Consider the following 19,259-nt stretch of genomic DNA (forward strand, 5'->3'; position numbering starts at 1 on the left):
TTACTTTTTAAAGCTTTATTAACTTTGATGTTTGTGGGTGTTTTTTTTTAAATACTGAAGAGTACAAAAACATTTTTAATCAGGTGAAAAGCACTGAAATCAGCTTAAATTATCTCACAAGTACAAATCTAATCACCATTGAAGCTTTCTGCTAAATCTACTACAGTATTTCTAAGGCCATGACCCACAGGAGGGTTTTGTTGCGAACTCTCAATACAGATATATTAAGGCATTTGCATTCATTCACATCATGATATTTCCCACAATATCGCAGAATATATATTCCAGAAAAAAAACCCAGCACACAAAATTAAAAACATAATTTAAAAAATTTCTATCAGAATATTATACAAATAAACACTTTGTAGAAACACTGGAATCTTTTGTGCATATTTATCTACATCTTGCATCACTGAATAGCCCTGATAATATATTTAAAATAAACTTTCCATTTTTAGATTCACATCAATAAAGAAGCCCACAAGTGCAAATAGTCATAAATTCAGTAATGCTGAGCACACTTATTTAGTGGAAATTGCCCCAAACCCTGGTTACTACTGCACATGCAAAGGAGTACTTAATGGAGTATGCCCTGCGCTGGGAGATACATACGTCTCAATCTTTGCAATATAAAATCTTTTAACACACGTTTGCCTTTCCAGTTTCAGTTCCCTGGTGTGTGGTGTGTATGTTGAATGTAGCCCCCAGTTCTTTTCTCTCCCACCTAGCAGGTGACTGGCACTGTCAAAGATAACCACACCAGTCATCTGTTTGGCACAAGTACCTGTGTGTCAGGGTGTACATTAGAAACAGGTTGTGATGCAAATTTTATTAAATAGTGAACAAGCTTCTTCACCATTACTAATTTAGGACTTGGTTATGGGCATTTTATTTATCTAAATATTCTAAATCATGCTTAAAAAAGAAAAAAGAAGACGACAAAGTGCATTTTTTCTCGTGTGCGTGTGTACATGCACACACACACACACACACACACACGCATCACTATCATTCACCAGTCCCTCATGGGCTGTTATAGGCACTATATTAAAGACCTTTCTGCACAAACAGTGCATTTGTGTGCAACAAATGTCCATTTTTCTGCCCGTTCGTTGTACAACAGCAGCAGTTGTGTTATCACAATTTCCAGATATTAAAAGAGGAGCATTTTGTATCTTGGAGATCACAGTCTACCCAAGCTAGCACATTCATTGCTATTGGGACCTCTGTATTGTTGAGGGCACTTGTTGGGAGATTGTCTGAGACAGTGTGTGTCCAGTTAAATATCTCCTCTCCAAAACGCTTAATTTTTTTTTAAAAAGGTGTGCAGAGCCGCATATGTGGCCCTCATACATCACACTATCACCCTCCCTTGTTATGTACTGATATTATTATACTGCTGTCACCGAAAAGACACTTGTGGGCAGAAATGCATGAGTAGCACAGTTTAAATGATCCTGCAGAAATACCCCAGCTGAAGAGATCTATAGCAGGAAGAGACTAGTAGCAGTTCACAAGAGCTAACTGTGAAGTTGGACAAAGGCCTACTCATATCTATCTATCTATCTATCTATCTATCTATCTATCTATCTATCTATCACCATAGGTGATGTTACACAATCTTGAAAAAAGGGACTCACATGCACACACACACACACACACGCTTCCAAAGGAAAGCTAATAGGGTGGCTTTCATTTTGCTAATTAGAACAAGATTGAGTAGCTACATGCTCCTATCTCTATGCATAGTATGCAGAACAATGGATGTTGGGCCAAGGAAAAACAGCCCAGAGCCCTAGGCATCCAATGATTTCCTGCTCTCGTAAATGAAGATTTTCTTCATGTATCTGTTAAGGCACCTCTTTTCTATTTGCATATGGAGTGCTTTTATCTCATTTATTAAATGGGAATCCTCTACCTATGTGGGATTCTTGGGGGGCTTTTTTGGCCAAAAACCCCCCTAGCATAAAAATAAATTGAGTAGTAAGCCAATTATTTTTTAGTATTATCTTTGACAGCATTCCTTAAGTCAGTAGTATTATCAGAACAATTAGTTAAATATTTCCATGGTACATTTTTATTAAATTAATGGAGTTATACTAATAGAAGCTGTCCCTTTATTTTGGCTAAGAGACAAATATTATGCTACATTTTAAATGATATTTCTTCTAAAGCTCAGTTAGGGGTTGGCCGCTGTGTTGAGGCCACTTTGATTTGCTCTATGCGACAACTGTCACCACATGGTGAGCCAGTTGTGTGCAGAAGCTTATCACATGAAGCCAGGTGTTCCTACCGTGTCATAACATAGAACCAAGAAAAAGACTCTTTGGTGACATGAGGGGAGGAAACACCACCTAGAAGTAGGAGCTATACAGTAGGAGCTATAGTCAGAAGAAGAAAATGTGGACGACCCCATTTAACCATGGTAGTGCTTTGACTCCTCACGTCTGCCTGTCTTTTAGATGCTAATCAATGGGTTGCATTCAACGAAGACCAACTTAGAGGACACCCACAGAAATTAACGGACCTAAGTAGGGCTAACAATACATACAGCTCAATGTGTTTTCTGTATTAGTACAGAACAAAATGAGTACCCCTTTAGAAGTACCAAAATATGGCAGAGGTAAAAAAGACAAATGTCACAACATTATCAACAGGAACCACAATCTTTCTCCAGGTTCCATTCTTTATAGGCTAGTTAGTACATACTAGGGGTCTGAATCTTTCATTTAGCCCTTGGTTTCCATTTGGCCTCTTGCATTTGTATGTGTGGGGACGGTATGGCTTATTAAAGTTAAAAATGTTTTCAAAATGCAGGCTGACAAATTGTTGTTACTGTTTTAACTGTTGTAACTAAAAAGCTAACTAAAGAACTGAACCAAAGATGGGAGGGATCTTTGGAACTTTTATTGAAAAAGGTCAACATTTCAAGTTTGTATTAAAAACATTTCAAGTTTTTTTCTTTCTTTAAAACAACCCTTCTGTACCCCAATAGGTTTTAAGTACAGTGGTACCTCGGGTTAAGTACTTAATTCGCTCCGTTCTTAACCTGAAACTGTTCTTAACCTGAAGCACCACTTTAGCTAATGGGGCCTCCTGCTGCTGCCGTGCCACCAGAGCACGATTTCTGTTCTCATCCTGAAGCAAAGTTCTTAACCTGAAGCACTATTTCTGGGTTAGCGGAGTCTGTAACCTGAAGCGTATGTAACTTGAGGTACCACTGTAAAAGAGTATGGTTGATACAAGTTATTACATTATGTATTTTGCATCGAGTTGATTCCAAAAGATTCTCTAGGCATCAATCATACTTCATATAGGAGAGCATGTCCAAAAATCAAAGTATGTCCAAAAATTAGTTTCAGGGTCGTATCTCAATGCATGTGCAAATATTAAAGACCATGGAAAGTGCAAAGTCTGATTGGAGTTTAAATCAGTTGGTGAAACACAGTTGACTTTCCCTCCTCCTTTCAAATGTGGGGGGAAAGGTTGCTGTCACACCCTGAACAAAAAATAGGTACTGAACCCAGAGGTCAGCATTTACCTGCTACTGAATACATTTGGTATAGGTTTGCCAAACCAAAACCTATAAAATTATGCCTAAACAGCCCAATCCAGCACAAACTGTTCCTCAGTCACCATCTCTGGAAAACATAGTGTCCGTTTCATCTTCGTACAACCCCCGTTCATAGCGTACCGAAGAGAATCCGCCCCAATTCAGTCGTTTCTTCTTATACAGGAAGCATATCAATCCAGCAACAAGTGCGACAATAATTAGAATAGCAACAGCTATTGCCCCTCCTACATGATTAGAGACTGTAAGAAAAAAAAACCCAACGTCATCCATTTGTAACTATTAATTCAGAAGCAACTTGACTGAAAATCATATATATATATTATACAGGAGTTGCGCGAGGCTACTTCATGCCAGCAAGAAGATCAAACCGATCCATTCTTTAGGAAATCAGCCCTGAGTGCTCACTGGTAGGACAGATCCTGAAGCTGAGGCTCCAATACTTTGGCCACCTCATGAGAAGAGAAGACTCCCTGGAAAAGACCCTGATGTTGGGAAAGATGGGGGGCACAAGGAGAAGGGGACGGCAGAGGACGAGATGGTTGGACAGTGTTCTCGAAGCTACCAGCATGAGTTTGACCAAACTGCGGGAGGCAGTAGAAGACAGAAGTGCCTGGCGTGCTTTGGTCTATGGGGTCACGAAGAGTTGGACATAACTAAATGACTAAACAACAACAACTTCATGCCAGCTAGCATGCAAAACATTTCCCTGCCCTTGCTCCTCTCATTTTCAGCAAGAAAAGCCCTTTATTGATTTGACGTGCTCTTTGCATTGAGCAAATATGGGCATTCTTTATTACCTCTGTCCATGTTCGCAGAAGCACAGGGAGCCCCTACACATTTGCAGGAAAGGAAGGTTTTTGTAGGGAGATCTCTGTATTTATTATGTGTAGTATTACCTATAGTATTATTATTAGTGTCATGATGATGATGATCTGCATCTTACTGATATAGCAACATCCTGATGAGAGATGGACCCCCCCTTACTGAAACAATCACAGGTCAGTTTAAAAAGCTACATTATTTTTAAATCAAAATCATACATACCTTGAGGAGCTTTGCAAACAACTCTGCTTTGGAGATTTTTGCAGTCAGTTTTGGACCATGTACCATTTGTTGAAAACACAACGCTACATTTACCATTGGCTTTTTCTTTTCCTTTTTCCCAGTTGACATATTTAATTTCTGAGCCATCAAGCCACTTCATGGATTCAGCTGTATATTAGGGGAAACCCCCCCAAAAAAGTTATTCCTTAACAGCAAAAATGTGCTGCAATTATTACAGTGTGTACAAGCAGCAATTTAATTATATAATGTTCAGAGCCAGAAAAGTCTACTAAGCACCAATAGTCAAGAGTCTATTCAGCTTCTAAAAGCTTTAGTGCTGGCAGAAGGATGCAGAGAACTGAGAAGCAAGGAAGCCTAGGAAAGAAGGTCTATGGTGGGTATAGAGGAATAGATAGAAAACCATTAGGCCAGAAGAAAAACCGGTAAAACGAACAATCTCTCTATGCCTGCGAGCTGCAGAGCTAGGCATGGATGAAATAACCAGGTACATACATCCTTGGCTAATGCCCTCTAGCCTGGCTAATTCTCTTTCTCTGTGCTTTTATTTACAGCATGGAAAATATGCCAAGTTGCAATGCATGTTCTTTATTTAATTTCTATTCATTAAAATTTTAATAATGCACTTGTAGTGCACAGTAAATTGCAGGAGCATAATCCAAATAAAACTTCAGTTTCGCTAAAATCAATGGAAATACGAAATGCAGCTAACTCTCCTTGAAGGACTAACAGATGCCTGACTTCACCTGCCTTGCTTATTATGCCTTGTACAGTACAGTGGTACCTCGGGTTACAGGCACTTCAGGTTACAGACGCTTCAGTTTACAGACTCCGCTAACCCAGAAATAGTACCTCAGATTAAAAACTTTGCTTCAGAATGAGAACAGAAATCGCGTGGCAGCAGCAGGAGGCCCCATTAGCTAAAGTGGTACCTCAGGTTAAGAACAGTTTCAGGTCAAGAACAGACCTCCAGAACGAATTAAGTTCTTAACCTGAGGTACCACTGTATTAGGTTGCAATCCTAATCCCACTCCCTAGGAGCAAGTCCCACTGAATTCAATGGAACTTACTTCTGAACAGGCACGGTTAGGATTCCAGCCTTAACAGTTATAAGTCACAATGGCTTCATAGTTATTCACTGCTTACCATTTTCTTGCATTCCAAGCCATACTCTTCCAGTGATGAAATAATGTTCTCGTAAGTGTGTGCTCACAAACTTATTTTCTTCCTCATTTTCTATAGTCAAAAGTGTTGCAGAAGGATCTAAGCAGATAATGTTAGTGGTCAAAAGTGAAAATAACTTCTTGAAAGTTCTCTTTATTAACATTTAGTGAAATAATTTATGGCAACATTTAAAGTAATAACAAAAAAAAAATCAACTCTCTATCCAAAATATTCTTAATTATATTATTGTCTCTTTTTAAAGACATAACATGATACATAATATGGACATACCAAGCTTCTTGCAGACTTCTTTAGCCTCTTTCCAATTGTATATAGAGAAATTGTAAAATGCCAAATCAAATGCATAGCAATGCTGTTTATACTGTATCCACTGTGAAGCACTACCAGCAGTTTGGGGGCAGTATGTGGGATTTTCTGCTTGCTTGGACTGTACTTCTGTGAAAATATAAACATCATCATCATCATCCAAACATCTTGGGGCACTCCTATCATCCATTCAGGTGGTTCAATGGAGCCTCAATAAGCCATTGCCACATAAACACTGAGTGTTGGCACACATGCATATATGTCTGCTGCTGTGTTGAAGCAATTTAATTTACCGTAAAGGTACAGGACTATGATCCATCGGAGGGCACCCCAGGGAATACAGACCTTTGCCTCTGATGCCTGAGATGGAATTCCAGTTTCTGGGAGAATACTGCCGCACTCAGATCCTGCTTCGATGTTTCCCATAGGTATCTGGTTGGTCACTGTGAGCATGGGATGGTGGACCAGATGAGCCATTGGCCTAATTCAGCACGACTATTCTTATATTCTTAAGGTTTTGGTGGCCAACAATCCTCAGCATGGTACTTAGAAGGTCTCAAAACCAGTAGGAGTTGCTTTTAAGGAGATGCTTTTAAGTATAGGGCCAGGGGTTGGGGTGGGATCTGCCCTCATCATTCTCTTTGGTCTTAGCACCACACTGGACACATGAATGCAGACTTACTGTTTGAAGGGTAGTAGCAAATAGCACCATCAGCGCCACGCGAGCAATCCAAGCGGTTCCAAAATCCTTTAGTGTCCAGTAAGAAACAATTTCCAGGAGAATGTGAATGCTCATATTCCCAGGGCTTGTAATCAAATGTGCTTCCATCAGACCACTCAAAATCAGAATCGCTTTCCTAGAAAGAGAGCAATTCGATTCCAGTTGAACAAGTGCAGGTGTCACTTTTTGTTTTAGCAAACACTGGGAAAAACAGGCATCACGGCTAATTATTGGACCACAGCACCACCCACATCCCTACAATGTGTTTAATGTATGAGACAAGTTAAAATATTGTTAACAGAAACGAAAAGCTGGCTCAAAACCTTTAAAGATAACAGCATGGGGATATGGTTGCAAAAGCACATGAAACAGTTCAAACTCACGTTATGATTGGATAAACCAATCCAAAGTGGATATCCATCTCTTTTTACAATATTTTCCAGAAACACTTGCTGCGATTCGCTGTGTACGCTGGCTAAATCACTGCCATTTCGCTTGCATTCTCTCCATGCATCATACCAACTGAGCTGTTTTTGAAGGATCCAGTATGTATTGTTTCCATGGGGCAGTTTATCGGGCAGTGGTGGTTTGTATTCTTTGGGTCCTATTTCAATATTACAACAAGGACAGAAGTTTAGTTTTTTTTAGTTTTAGGCATATGTAAAAGAAATTAATAATAATACCATAGGGCATTTGGAAATTCAATCCAAATTGCAGACATTGCTTACCCATTTCTATTTTACAGACAAGGATGCTGTGTAGGCTAAATTGCAGAGGTAACCAGTTGCCACTGTAATTGTACATATCCCAGACACCATCAAGACCAATACCAGCAACAAAATCGTTATTCTTTACATAAGGTCTCCCCAGTCTCCAGTTATTGTATGAGAGGTATGTGTTGTCATCCCACTTCAGATTACCATCTGCAGAAAACAAACGAAAGAAGTTTCCATAATGAGTGCTACAGATTTTATTTAGGAGTGTGCTGAAATTATCCCACAATGGCTAACGTTAACATTACTGGAAGGTCAGTAATAACCAACACTTGGCTTAGAAATAAAAGGAGGCACCTTTTGCATATGGTCAGGGGTCCCTTTACCTTTTGCATATGCTATTTGGATGTGGCCTGGTTTGTTGACGGTATCAACAATTTTTTAAAAAAAATGTTTTCCCACTTTAGAATTGTTTCATATAATCAAAATTAAATCTAGAAAAACTATATTAATACACCCACACACCCCAATGCATCTAAATACTCACATAAGTATTCATAACAAACATGAGTTATCCCTTTAAATGGTGCACTGTGAATGCACCAACTGTTGGGATATAGTAGTTCATCTTCCTTATAACACCTTTGCTGGCAGAGATATCCAGTATGGAAGACTTTTTTTTATTAAAGAAAAATGTTCTCGCTGGAATTGGGCAACAGTATTAATGCTAACATCCGGATTTTCTCTCTGCAGATGGTGAAATGCACAATTCTACACTTTTATCACTATACCTAACCTGAGATATCTAGTTTCTGTTACTATTCCATGTTAACTCTTACATGTTTTATGTTAGCATTGTACTAGTTTTATTAGAACTGTTAACTATGCCAAGAGGGAAAAATAAAATAAATCAGTATTTTAAAATCTACCTTCAGCTGAAAAAAATATATTTGGGGGGGAATTTTCTTAAAGGTATTTCCTCAGAAAATCTGCTGTTTAGTGTTGAATCAAAGCAAATGTCAATCCATGGAAAATCCAGTTGACGTTTGCTCTGATTCAGCGCTAAAGATCAGACTTTCCTGGGGGAAAGCAGTGGGGACAAGTGGAAGTCTAGAAGAGCCCAATGTTTGTTCCATCTAAATTATTCCTTCTTATCAGGGGAATCTTTGATGATACTGTGAAACATGGTAAAATAAAATCTATAAAACAGGTGAATATCACTTTGCCCCAACAGCTACAGTATTCCCACTGCATTAATTCATTAGAAACATTTTTTGTTTACATGAAAGCAGCACAGAAACTCCCTTCTGCAGAACCAGAGTTGCAAGTGAAATGAGTGGGCTGAAGTTGTGCAATGAAGGGCCTGAGGAAGGAAACTACCTGTAGGGTTGCCATATTTTGAAGCGTGAACAAGAGGACACACTTGCTGGCTGGCGCTTGGGGTGTGGGAGCGGGCACATTCTACAATGTCCTTTCAAAATATACAAAAACAAGGGCCTGGTCCTTTCCTGCACCATGCAAAACTCACACAGTATGTATATGTTTTGCACTTGGTTGTCTAGTACTGCATATACAACGTAAAAAGTAGCCCATGCACCCCCATACAGAAATGTTACCCCTGAAAAAGAGGACCTGTCCTGGAAAATGACGACATATGGCAACCCTAACTGCCATATTTCAGCAATAATCAAATAACGCTCAAAAGCAGACGCACCAGGAACATTAGGCATTTAGTATTTCTTATCAGATTAAAAATTACAGGCATGATTAATGACTTCTGAGCCCCCAAATCTGCATCCAGCATGCATCTTCTTTAGGTTGTCATTAAATACTACAATAAAAATAAGCTTGAATAAGGAACAAATTATCCAAAGTGCTCTTGAGTAAGCTTAAAGACTCTCACTCATCAACCTGCATTTGACAATTTGAACTCTAATCAAATATAATTTTTTTGTTTTGTTTTTTAAATCCTCATCAATGGCTGTAGACAATGTTATAAGCTTTGGTCTCTTTGTGTGTTTAAAAAAGGCATTCATCCTAGTAAGAGGGGCTTTACAGAACTTACAACTTACCATCAGCGTCATAAATCAGACCCAACCACAGCCAGTGAGCAAGGCCACTGAAAGAATGGAGCTGCTCAACAACAAAACTATTTTCATCTTCATCCCTGATAGTCAAGAGGGAGGCATTCGTATCTGTTGAAGCAATTTTAAAAAGTCAATTCACTTAATGGATTTGGCAGGATTTTATAGACAGTTTATGAAATGAATTCAAGGAAGGGGCTCACCAAGGTTTAGCTGTTTACCTTAGTTTTTAAACCAAAACAAAATAATAATAATCTTGAATGATTAGTGACAGAAGTCAGCTGCTCTTTCTTAGGTCTGGATCTACAGAGGTCATGGTACATAAATTATGGAAAAGCATAGAGAGGGGTGAGGAACCTTTGGCCTACTAGGTGCTGTTGGGCTCAAGGGAGACAAGCCTGGTGGCTATAGTAGAGCAGCAGCAATAGCCTCTCTGCAGTAGGGTTGTCACTGCTTCCTGGGAAGGGTGAAGTGGTGGTGAAGCAGGGTTGCGTGGATGCATGGCAGAACCAACTCAGTGCTCCCTTCAGTACACCCAGAAAGTAGTCAATGTCTCACTCTTCCTGGTAAGCAGCAATGACCCTGTTTGCAGGAGGTTGTTGCTATGGTTCCACCCCACTGATGAACTGCTCCTGGTTGGACCACAGCTCCCATCATCTCCATCCATTGGCCATGGCTGGTTGGGTCTAATAGGAATTGTAGTCCAACATCTGGAGGGCACCACAATGGCTATCTTTCGTGAAGGCTCTGCAGACTGTGAAATGGGAACTCCATAATGGGCATCATTAGGAAATGGACTGTAATACTCTTTCCTATAAATGAGAGATTGTCTAGTGACCTGGTTGACACATTACACACACACCACACAGAGCAGAACACTTTCCATATACAGTGAAGGTAAAGCATTTGGAACTTTTCAGTAAAGGGGGGGGGGAAGTTGAGTGAGGGGAAATGTGACAGAGGTTTATAAAGTTATACATGATGTGCAGTGGAGATAATTTTTCTTCCTCTCCCATACTTTTAGGGTCATCCCTAAAAGTACTAAACTAAACTGGTAGTAGATTCAGGACAAACTAAGAGAAAGCAAATCTTCACACAATTAACATATGGCATCGACGGCCATAAGATGTAGTATAATGGCTGCTTGATTATATGGCTTTAAAACAGCATTAGACAAATTAATGTAAGATGGCAGAAGCAGCTGAGAGATACTTATCTACAGTAGGTAAACAAAACATCTAAGCTCAGAAGGTGGTATAGCTTTCAATACCAATTGCTAATGGCAACAGCAGGGAATGTTCATGGTCCAGCAGAACTCAAAATGCTTTTTTTTAACTATACAAAACTGCATTCACTTTTTAAATGCTTTTTTTGTAAGAAGCCTACACACTGGAATCTTTTTTTCCTGGATGCCATTCTAGCAGGTCAAGAGAAGCTTCTTTTAAAAGGCATCATTTCTCTTAAACTTAATCTAGATACGAAAGAGGTCCAACACAGTTCACATTAACACATTGTAAATCTAGATAGCCAACAGATGTTTTTATTGCAATGTTTTTCTAAGTCTGTGGTGAGCAGAGTGCAAGCAAGGCCAGAGAGAACCACATATATAATACAAGTCTCCAGTGACATACAATCCTTACCTTGGAGTAAGCCCAATGAACTCAATGAGGCTTCTTTCTGAGCAAACATACACGACTGCATTGTAAAATCTGCACAGCTATGTAGATAATTCTGTGCCTGTTCACAGATATGATCCCTGCTTATTTCCTTTGACTAATAAAGTACAGTGGTACCTCAGGTTACATACGCTTCAGGTTACATACGCTTCAGGTTACAGACTCTGCTAATCCAGAAATAGTACCTCGGGTTAAGAACTTTGGATGAGAACAGAAATCGTGCTCCGACGGCGCGGCAGCAGCAGGAGGCCCCATTAGCTAAAGTGGTGCTTCAGGTTAAGAACAGTTTCAGGTTAAGAACAGACCTCCGGAACGAATTAAGTACTTAACCCGAGGTACCACTGTACAACTATGTGAAGAAACAGTGGTAACATGGAAGCAACTGCAGCGTTCCCAAGACTGCAGTTCTAAGGGGGTGAGGGGAGAAGAGGCTGTTTTAGTGGAAATTATTACTCATGTACTCTTATGGAGGAAACAAGCAGAGTCCTCTCAGATCTGAAAAAAAATGATTCAAAAGTTATGAACACAGGAATACAAAACAAACTTTAAACAGAAACTTCTTACTCATCATCCTGCATAAATGGTGGGCCTCATCTGACTTCAATCCTTTCCATCTGTCTTTTGCTATCATGAATGAATAACAACTGTTTCGAAATGGCATCCATGGTGTATTCTTAATCTTGTGTGGACATTTAATAAAGTCAAATACCTCAGGTTTTTCAGTTTCATCTAAAAAAGAAAGAAAAAGAAGGAACATTTTTAAAAGGCACTTCATATTTACTCAAATCAAAATTAGTTGGCCTAGAAAGCAACTTCAAGGAGGAAAATATAGACAATCCATTTACTAGATCAGTACTGATAGTGTGGAGAACATGGAGCAAAACTCTGGCCCCTCACCATTCACCACTGGTCCTGTTCTTGGATCACGACAGCTTTCAGACGCAAATATAAATAGCAACAATTCAAGGATTGGGGGAACGTAGGCATTTACACAATCCGTGACCTGCTTCCCAGAGGGAAAGCAATTTCCAAAGAGGACCTGCAAGGTAAATTAAAAGGCACTCATACTACCTGGTTTCAGGTAGCTCGGGCTCATTCTTTTGCACTTCCATTTGGTGCACAGGGGAGACAGCCTACATACACTTACCTTGTTTGAATCATTATGCGGCAGCCCAAGCATATGACTTGAAGGATGCTGCTTCCCAAATATACAGCAATCTATTAGATCATGAGGCAGGGGTTGCCATAGGCCTTCAGAATGTATGGGAATCAGATTTAGGCCACCCAACTGAAGATCACAAATGGGAGGGTATCTGGGCCACCCCCTGCTCAAAACAATTTCTGCTTGCTTACAGGAGGCCTCATTCAAGACCATCTTCCGATGGCACTGGACGCCAGTCAGGCTGGCAAGGGCTGTGAAAAACCTGGTTCATGTTTGGTGGGAATGTCCCAACGTTAAAAACTTTTGGAGTAGAGTGTTCTCCATTATACTCTCAATTACAGGCCAATCCCTTTCTCCAAATCCTGCCTTCTTTGGACATAGACTTATAGACTCCACCCTGTGCCACAGAGAACTAGTAGGCTTCTTGCTGACCGCAGCACGATTAGTGATGGCTCAGCAATGGAAGAACCAGACTGAAATACCCCATAACATATGGGAAAATAATATCTGGGATGTAGCAATGTTTGAGCGTCTCACCAGACAAAGGAGGGCAAGTAAAGGCATAATGAATAGAGACACTTTCCAAGGCACATGGGCCCCTTTCTTTAACTATGTTAATGACCAAAATCAAGATCTTTTTATACCAACCACTCAATATTGTCAGTGGAGGAGTTAAAAGTAAAGGTAAAGGGACCCCTGACCATTAGGTCCAGTTGTGATCAACTCTGGGGTTGCGGCGCTCATCTCGCTTTATTGGCCGAGGGAGCCGGCATTTGTCCGCAGACAGCTTCCGGGTCATGTGGCCAGCATGACTAAGCCGCTTCTGGCAAACCAGAGAAGCACACGGAAACGCTGTTTACCTTCCCGATGGAGAGGTACCTATTTATCTACTTGCACTTTGACGTGCTTTTGAATTGCCGACCTTCTGATCGGCAAGTCCTAGGCTCTGTGGTTATTCTGCATGTTGAACATGTAATTATATGTCTAGAGACAATGGATATAACAAACACCATTAGATGTACTGCTGGATTTTAATGGTTATTAAAAAAAATTTAAAACTTTTTTTAAAAAAAGAATATAATACAATGTTTTCATTGGTTAATTTCAATGTATCTAAAAGCATTCTCAAAGCAGTAGCATATATTTTACATAGTAACTGTAAAAGCAGGTGACAGCAAAGGTTGTAGGGTTTTTAGCTGGGGCAATCAAAATAAGATCCACTATTTGACTATTGATTCAAAACCCTAAAATGTATTTTATATAACTGACTTTTTATTTCTATTCTTTGTATATAGTATTGTTGTTTTATTGCTGACACAAATAAAAGATTTATTCATTCAAACCTACTTGCTGGAAGGTAGCAAATTGCTCCTGGCTTTTGCGTAAAGCAGTCAGATGTTTTCCAAAGTCCATCTCTGTCCAAATATACGCATTCGTCAAGTAAATCTTCATCTTCTTTGGACCACTGACTAAAGCTAATGTGCTTTCTGTCAGCCCAGTGATAATGAATTCCATCCTGGTGGCATAACCGTAAGGAAAAAAGGCTTGCATTATGAAGATCAAAGACAAGTAAAAGCAATTCCTTGGTGGTAAAACATCTGCTTGGCATTCAGAAGGTCTAAGGTCCAAACCCCAGCATCCTCATGTAAGGGTGGGAGAGACCCCTGCCTAAAGCCCTGGAGTGCCACTGCCCGTCAGTGTGAACAGTACAGTGTGAGATGGGCCAATGGTCTGACTCAATATAATGTAGCTTCTTGTATTCAATATGATTCAATGGGTACTGCTAATCTTCAATACAAGAACTCCAAGTTCAAATCCTAAATGCATTTCATGTACAGTGGTTACATACGCTTCAGGTTACAGACTCCGCTAACCCAGAAATAGTGCTTCAGGTTAAGAACTTTGCTTCAGGATGAGAACAGAAATCGTGCTCCGGCGGCGCGGCAGCAGCAGGAGGCCCCATTAGCTAAAGTGGTGCTTCAGGTTAAGAACAGTTTCAGGTTAAGTTACGGACCTCCGGAACAAATTAAGTACTTAACCTGAGGTACCACTGTACCAGTTTTGTTTAAGGTCTGCTTAAAGCAGAACAAAGCAATACCAGAATCTGAGTATATTTGTTGACCCACCCAGGGAGATATATCTGCTTGTAATTTGTAACCTTTTGCAGGTTAACTCTAGTGATTCTCAAGAAAGTTGGGCGTGCTTTGCCAACCCTCCCCTCACCACAATGATTTCAGTGGGACTGAATGGATTTTACTTTCTAATTAATGTGCTGTGCTCATTCTATATAACACAGCTATTTATGTGTATATTAGGCTTTTAAAAAATATATTCACAAGACATGTTGCTGCCACAGACAAAAGCGGCAGAAAAGGTCTGTCACTTTACCCCATCGTTTAATATAGCTCAGTAGGTTTTCCCCAAACCCTCTTATTCGAATGACATATTTTGAATTGGTTCAGAAACAAGCCTTACATCTTCGCTGGAGAGTCCAATCCACAGTGGGTAATTATAACGGGCAGCTTGCATAGCAAGAAAAGCCTGATGGTATTGTCCTGTGATGCTAACCAGCTGCATATTATTCTGCAGGCACTCCTGTTGTGCATCATGCCATGTCAAGTTCTTCAGAATTATGGTGTATGTGACATTTAGATAGTTCACGGTGACATTAAGCACTTGCTGTGTCTGGTTTTCTGCCTCATCTAATGAAAGAACAAAATAGTTGAGCAAGAGAAATGGTATCATTCGTCTAACTGTCTGATTTTTAGAAGAAGAAAAAACACATCACCTAGGTCTTGGGCAGATTTTGTTTTAAACTGTTAAAAGGTATTATACCCATGGTCTAAACCACTGAGCCTTGGGCTTGGCCATCAAAAGGTCGGCAGTTCAAATCCATAAGATGGGGTGAGCTCCTACTGCTCACTCCCAGCTCCTGCCAACCTTGCAGTTTGAAAGCATGCCAAAAAGTGCAAGTAGATAAATAGGTACCGCTCCGGCAGGAAGGTAAATGGCGTTTCTGTGCACTACTCTGGTTTCGCCAGAAGCGGCTTAGTCATGCTGGCCCCATGACCCAGAAAAACTGTCTGTGGACAAAAGCCGGCTCCCTCGACCTGTAAAGCGAGATGAGTGCCGCAACCCCAGAGTCGTCTGCAACTGGACTTAACTGTCAGGGGTACTTTACCGTTTTTTTAACCCATGTTGTTCATAATATTCTCAAGTGAGGTGGTAAGATTAGAACTGCAACAATTAGTTGAGCAATCACTTAAGAGGTCAAACAATCAATGCCTTTGATTGATCAATATTTTGTTTTAGTAAAAAAAAGTGAATATTATAAAAACTGCAGCTGACACAGACACCATTTTAAGTAGCATTCCTTACTGTGTGTGAGAGAAAGTAAAACGACCTCTCCTAAAATGAAACCTCCTGTGACACATTTCATGCATCATTTAATAATGAAACTACTGTGCATAAAGTTTTAATAATATTTTGTCTCATATGCAAATTTACTATTCTCAGACTTACCTGACTTCATCTGACATATGGCCAGAGTTTGAATACTGGCACAGGAAGTGAAATTCCAAGTTCCAGCATACGGTGATTTTGGATTGTTGAGCAAAACACCACACTGGTTATTCACCTCATCATCAAAAAACTGAAAAGCAAACAAACCAAGAAGGCTGAGTAATAGTAGATTAGCATACAGTGGTACCTCAGGTTACAGACACTTCAGGTTACAGATTCCGCTAACCTGGAAGTAGTACCTCAGATTGAGAACTTTACGTCAGGATGAGAATGGAAATTGTGGGGCGGTGGCAGCAGCGGGAGGCCCCATTAGTTAAAGTGGTACCTCAGGTTAAGAACGGACCTCCGGAACGAATTAAGTTCTTAACCCGAGGTACCACTGTATTTCATTAAACAGGGGTGGGGAACCTCTGATCCATGGGCCAAATTTAGCCCAACAGGGGTTCCAATTTGACCCACCTGGGTTGGATGTGAGGTCAGATGTGGGGAAGGAAACAAAGGTTACAAAAGAACAACTGGGAGCTTACCAGCTAGAGCTAATTGGCAGTGGCAGAATGCCTACAGTAGCATGAAACGGTTTATATCGAAACTGCTGTTGAAAATGGGAGTCTTCCCCATTTTAGCAGTGCTTAATTCACTTATAATGAAAAGCCTACAATGGAGAAAAACCCCTCCAATGACTCACATCATGCTCAATTTTCCTTAGTCTTCCATGCAGCAATGGATGGAAGTTGGAATATGCCAACTCACTGCCATCTGTCCACCTGTTTTCACGTGTACGGATCTCAAAGTGTAAACCAATCCAAATATTTGGGGGCTTACCAGGAAGCAAGGACGTTATGAAATCTGTTGGCATAAAAAAAAATAAGTATTTGCACATTGGAAATGGGTAGACAGGGTAAATATCCCAAACTTGACTGCATAAGGTAATGCAACTTCTACTTCTGTTAAATTTACAGCATTTTGTGGGCTGTAAATAATATTTAGACAATATACCCCAAAGGCTAATTGGCGCAATATAAGCAATTTGGCACCTATAATTGGGAGCAATCTTTAGTTTGCTTTGATGGCTTTCCTCCTCCACTTCCATCCCTTAAGATCATTTTGGGCAATACTTGATCTGCATTTATATGAGACTCAAGTTCCTTCTGAAGTTCAGAAGTTGCATCCAAAGAACATCCTCCAACATTTGGGGGTCTGATTTTGCAAATTTGTTGTAATAGGTAAGGGCAAACTAGATCACTCTCAATTTCTTCTTCCTCGGATAACATTCACCTCTTCTCTTCGCCATGCTTCTAAGTCATGGAGTGCTGCCGTATCATGCCACTGATACATAATTCCCAAGGGTGGCGTGGTCTTCCTTTGCCAATTTTATGAAAAATGGATGCTGAGTGAACGTGATTGGCTCAAGAACACACAGTAAGTAACATAGCAGAGTAGAGATACACAGCTAAATCCACATTGTCCAGAATCTCCCTCTCTCTCTCTCTCTCTCTCACACACACACAAAGGATGGACAAATCTGTCAATTTTAACTTTCCTCAGTTTTTTATTTTCTAGTATTCTGTTCAACTTGCCACATTTCTGCATTAGTTAGCTTTAAAAAAAAAATGCATCCACACACAAACCCCCCCAGCATTTTAATGTGCACTTCTCCTAATATACAGATTTTCACAAGAAGTTCTCCCTATCGCAACCTATTTTTGCATGTTACACAAAAGTTGTGCGTAATTTCCCCTAATATATGCATTTAGTTTAGTTTGAGAAATAAATTGTAACATTCAGCTAAGTGCTAAGCGTATCTGCGTTTTGGTTTTAGGAAGTGTGAATTAGGCACGATCACATTAAAATGCGAGCTGAATGGATTTCTGGACACCTCCCTAATATATCATGCAGATAGGTAGCAGATTCAAGGAGTGGGAAGCATTCACTTGCATTTCCACAACAGTTTTTAGCAAATCTGTAAGAAAACTGGTGCCTACCATATCCGCAGAAAGAAAAAAATTATCAATGCTCAGTGTTTTATAGAAGAGAACCACACTTTATAAGAAGTATCAAATGTTATCACTTTACCTTGTTCAGTTTGGCTTGTGATTGATGGAAGAGAACCTCCCAAACTTTGACAATGTTCGTCTGCCTCCTGAAACTTAAAATCCTTAGGGGGTACCATGCGGTAACACTGTAAGAAGATTTTATTATAAACACTCTGTCTAAAGTACCTGGATTTCACATTAGCTTTTATGATTAAGGGGAAATTTACAGAGCAGAACAAAATCAAAGGGGGAAAACACCTTACAAAAATATTTTAATTGCAGGTGAAGGTCACTATTATTTATTTATTTACTTTTTATTTATTAGTTTTATATACCACCCTTCATCAAAAGATCTCAGGGTGGTTCACAAGAAAACTACAGTTTTGCAAATACTCATCACGTTTTGGAGATTCTTACAAGGCACTTTCTAATAAATATTACCTTATCCATAAAAACAAGCCAATTTTCGCGACACTTCCTGCGACTTGGTTTATAACCAGGGTCGTGCTTCTCCAATAGCGATGCATTGTATTTCTCACAGATGAAGGGGAGTTTTGTACTGCAGCTTATCGTGCTGTCTGCAGGAATCACAGACACATATATGTATGTATTAATATTTATCTATGCTTATATTCATACTGGGGTCCGGATACAACTATAAACTCTGAATGCCATACTGTAGGGTGGTCATCAAGAGGAAAGGATTTCTTCAATTTTAATAGCTGTGCAGATGGGAGACTGTCGTGCAAGCTGAACTGCTGAAATTCCCTCTTCTACACAGCTATTAGGAGCCCTGCTCTCTTTTGCAGCTGGCCACCCCCAAGACATCCACAAACAGGCACAGCCAGCTGAATATTTTGTTGCCTTTAACATCCAGAACAGCTCTCCAACTCCATAAAACTACTTTATTAGAAGTAGTGCAGCTTCTAATAAAAAGTCTAAAGGAGAACTTTTTCTCTTAGACTGAAACTATGGGGGGAGAAGAGTATCTTAGCATTGTTTAAATTAAAAAATTAAGCAGCTTACCTCTGTACCAACTTTGATAAGAAATATGCCAACAATTCCTGTAGTATCGTTCATGATAGTGTGAAAATACTGAAAACCTAGGCACAATGAAGAACTGAATTATTTCAGATTTGCCCTCTAGGTGCATGTAAATATTTATCATCATTGATTAGCTTGTTTCTTTTTCATGTGTCCTACTGCACAAGAGATTTGTTG

At 39.8% G+C, this 19,259-nt stretch overlaps 1 protein-coding gene across 2 annotated transcripts in view; it reads right to left on the minus strand.

Moving 5' to 3' along the window:
* LY75 (lymphocyte antigen 75) overlaps positions 1 to 19,259 on the minus strand; it is a 50,048-nt gene continuing 30,789 nt past the window's right edge. For both annotated transcript variants that reach the window (XM_083493169.1, XM_083493170.1), the window contains exons 20-35: positions 19,065 to 19,141; positions 18,480 to 18,616; positions 18,079 to 18,184; positions 16,691 to 16,851; positions 16,006 to 16,135; positions 14,959 to 15,185; positions 13,831 to 13,999; positions 11,886 to 12,050; positions 9,634 to 9,756; positions 7,577 to 7,771; positions 7,232 to 7,452; positions 6,810 to 6,984; positions 6,092 to 6,256; positions 5,783 to 5,899; positions 4,619 to 4,786; positions 1 to 3,813 (exon numbers count right to left, since the gene is read on the minus strand). In XM_083493169.1, the coding sequence (XP_083349295.1) occupies positions 3,629 to 3,813; positions 4,619 to 4,786; positions 5,783 to 5,899; positions 6,092 to 6,256; positions 6,810 to 6,984; positions 7,232 to 7,452; positions 7,577 to 7,771; positions 9,634 to 9,756; positions 11,886 to 12,050; positions 13,831 to 13,999; positions 14,959 to 15,185; positions 16,006 to 16,135; positions 16,691 to 16,851; positions 18,079 to 18,184; positions 18,480 to 18,616; positions 19,065 to 19,141 (2,521 nt within the window). In that variant the 3' untranslated portion in view covers positions 1 to 3,628. The remainder of the gene's footprint in view (positions 3,814 to 4,618; positions 4,787 to 5,782; positions 5,900 to 6,091; positions 6,257 to 6,809; positions 6,985 to 7,231; positions 7,453 to 7,576; positions 7,772 to 9,633; positions 9,757 to 11,885; positions 12,051 to 13,830; positions 14,000 to 14,958; positions 15,186 to 16,005; positions 16,136 to 16,690; positions 16,852 to 18,078; positions 18,185 to 18,479; positions 18,617 to 19,064; positions 19,142 to 19,259) is intronic.

This window comes from Podarcis liolepis (genome assembly GCF_965112155.1).
Source record: "Podarcis liolepis genome assembly, chromosome: 1".
Lineage (NCBI taxonomy): Eukaryota > Metazoa > Chordata > Lepidosauria > Squamata > Lacertidae > Podarcis > Podarcis liolepis.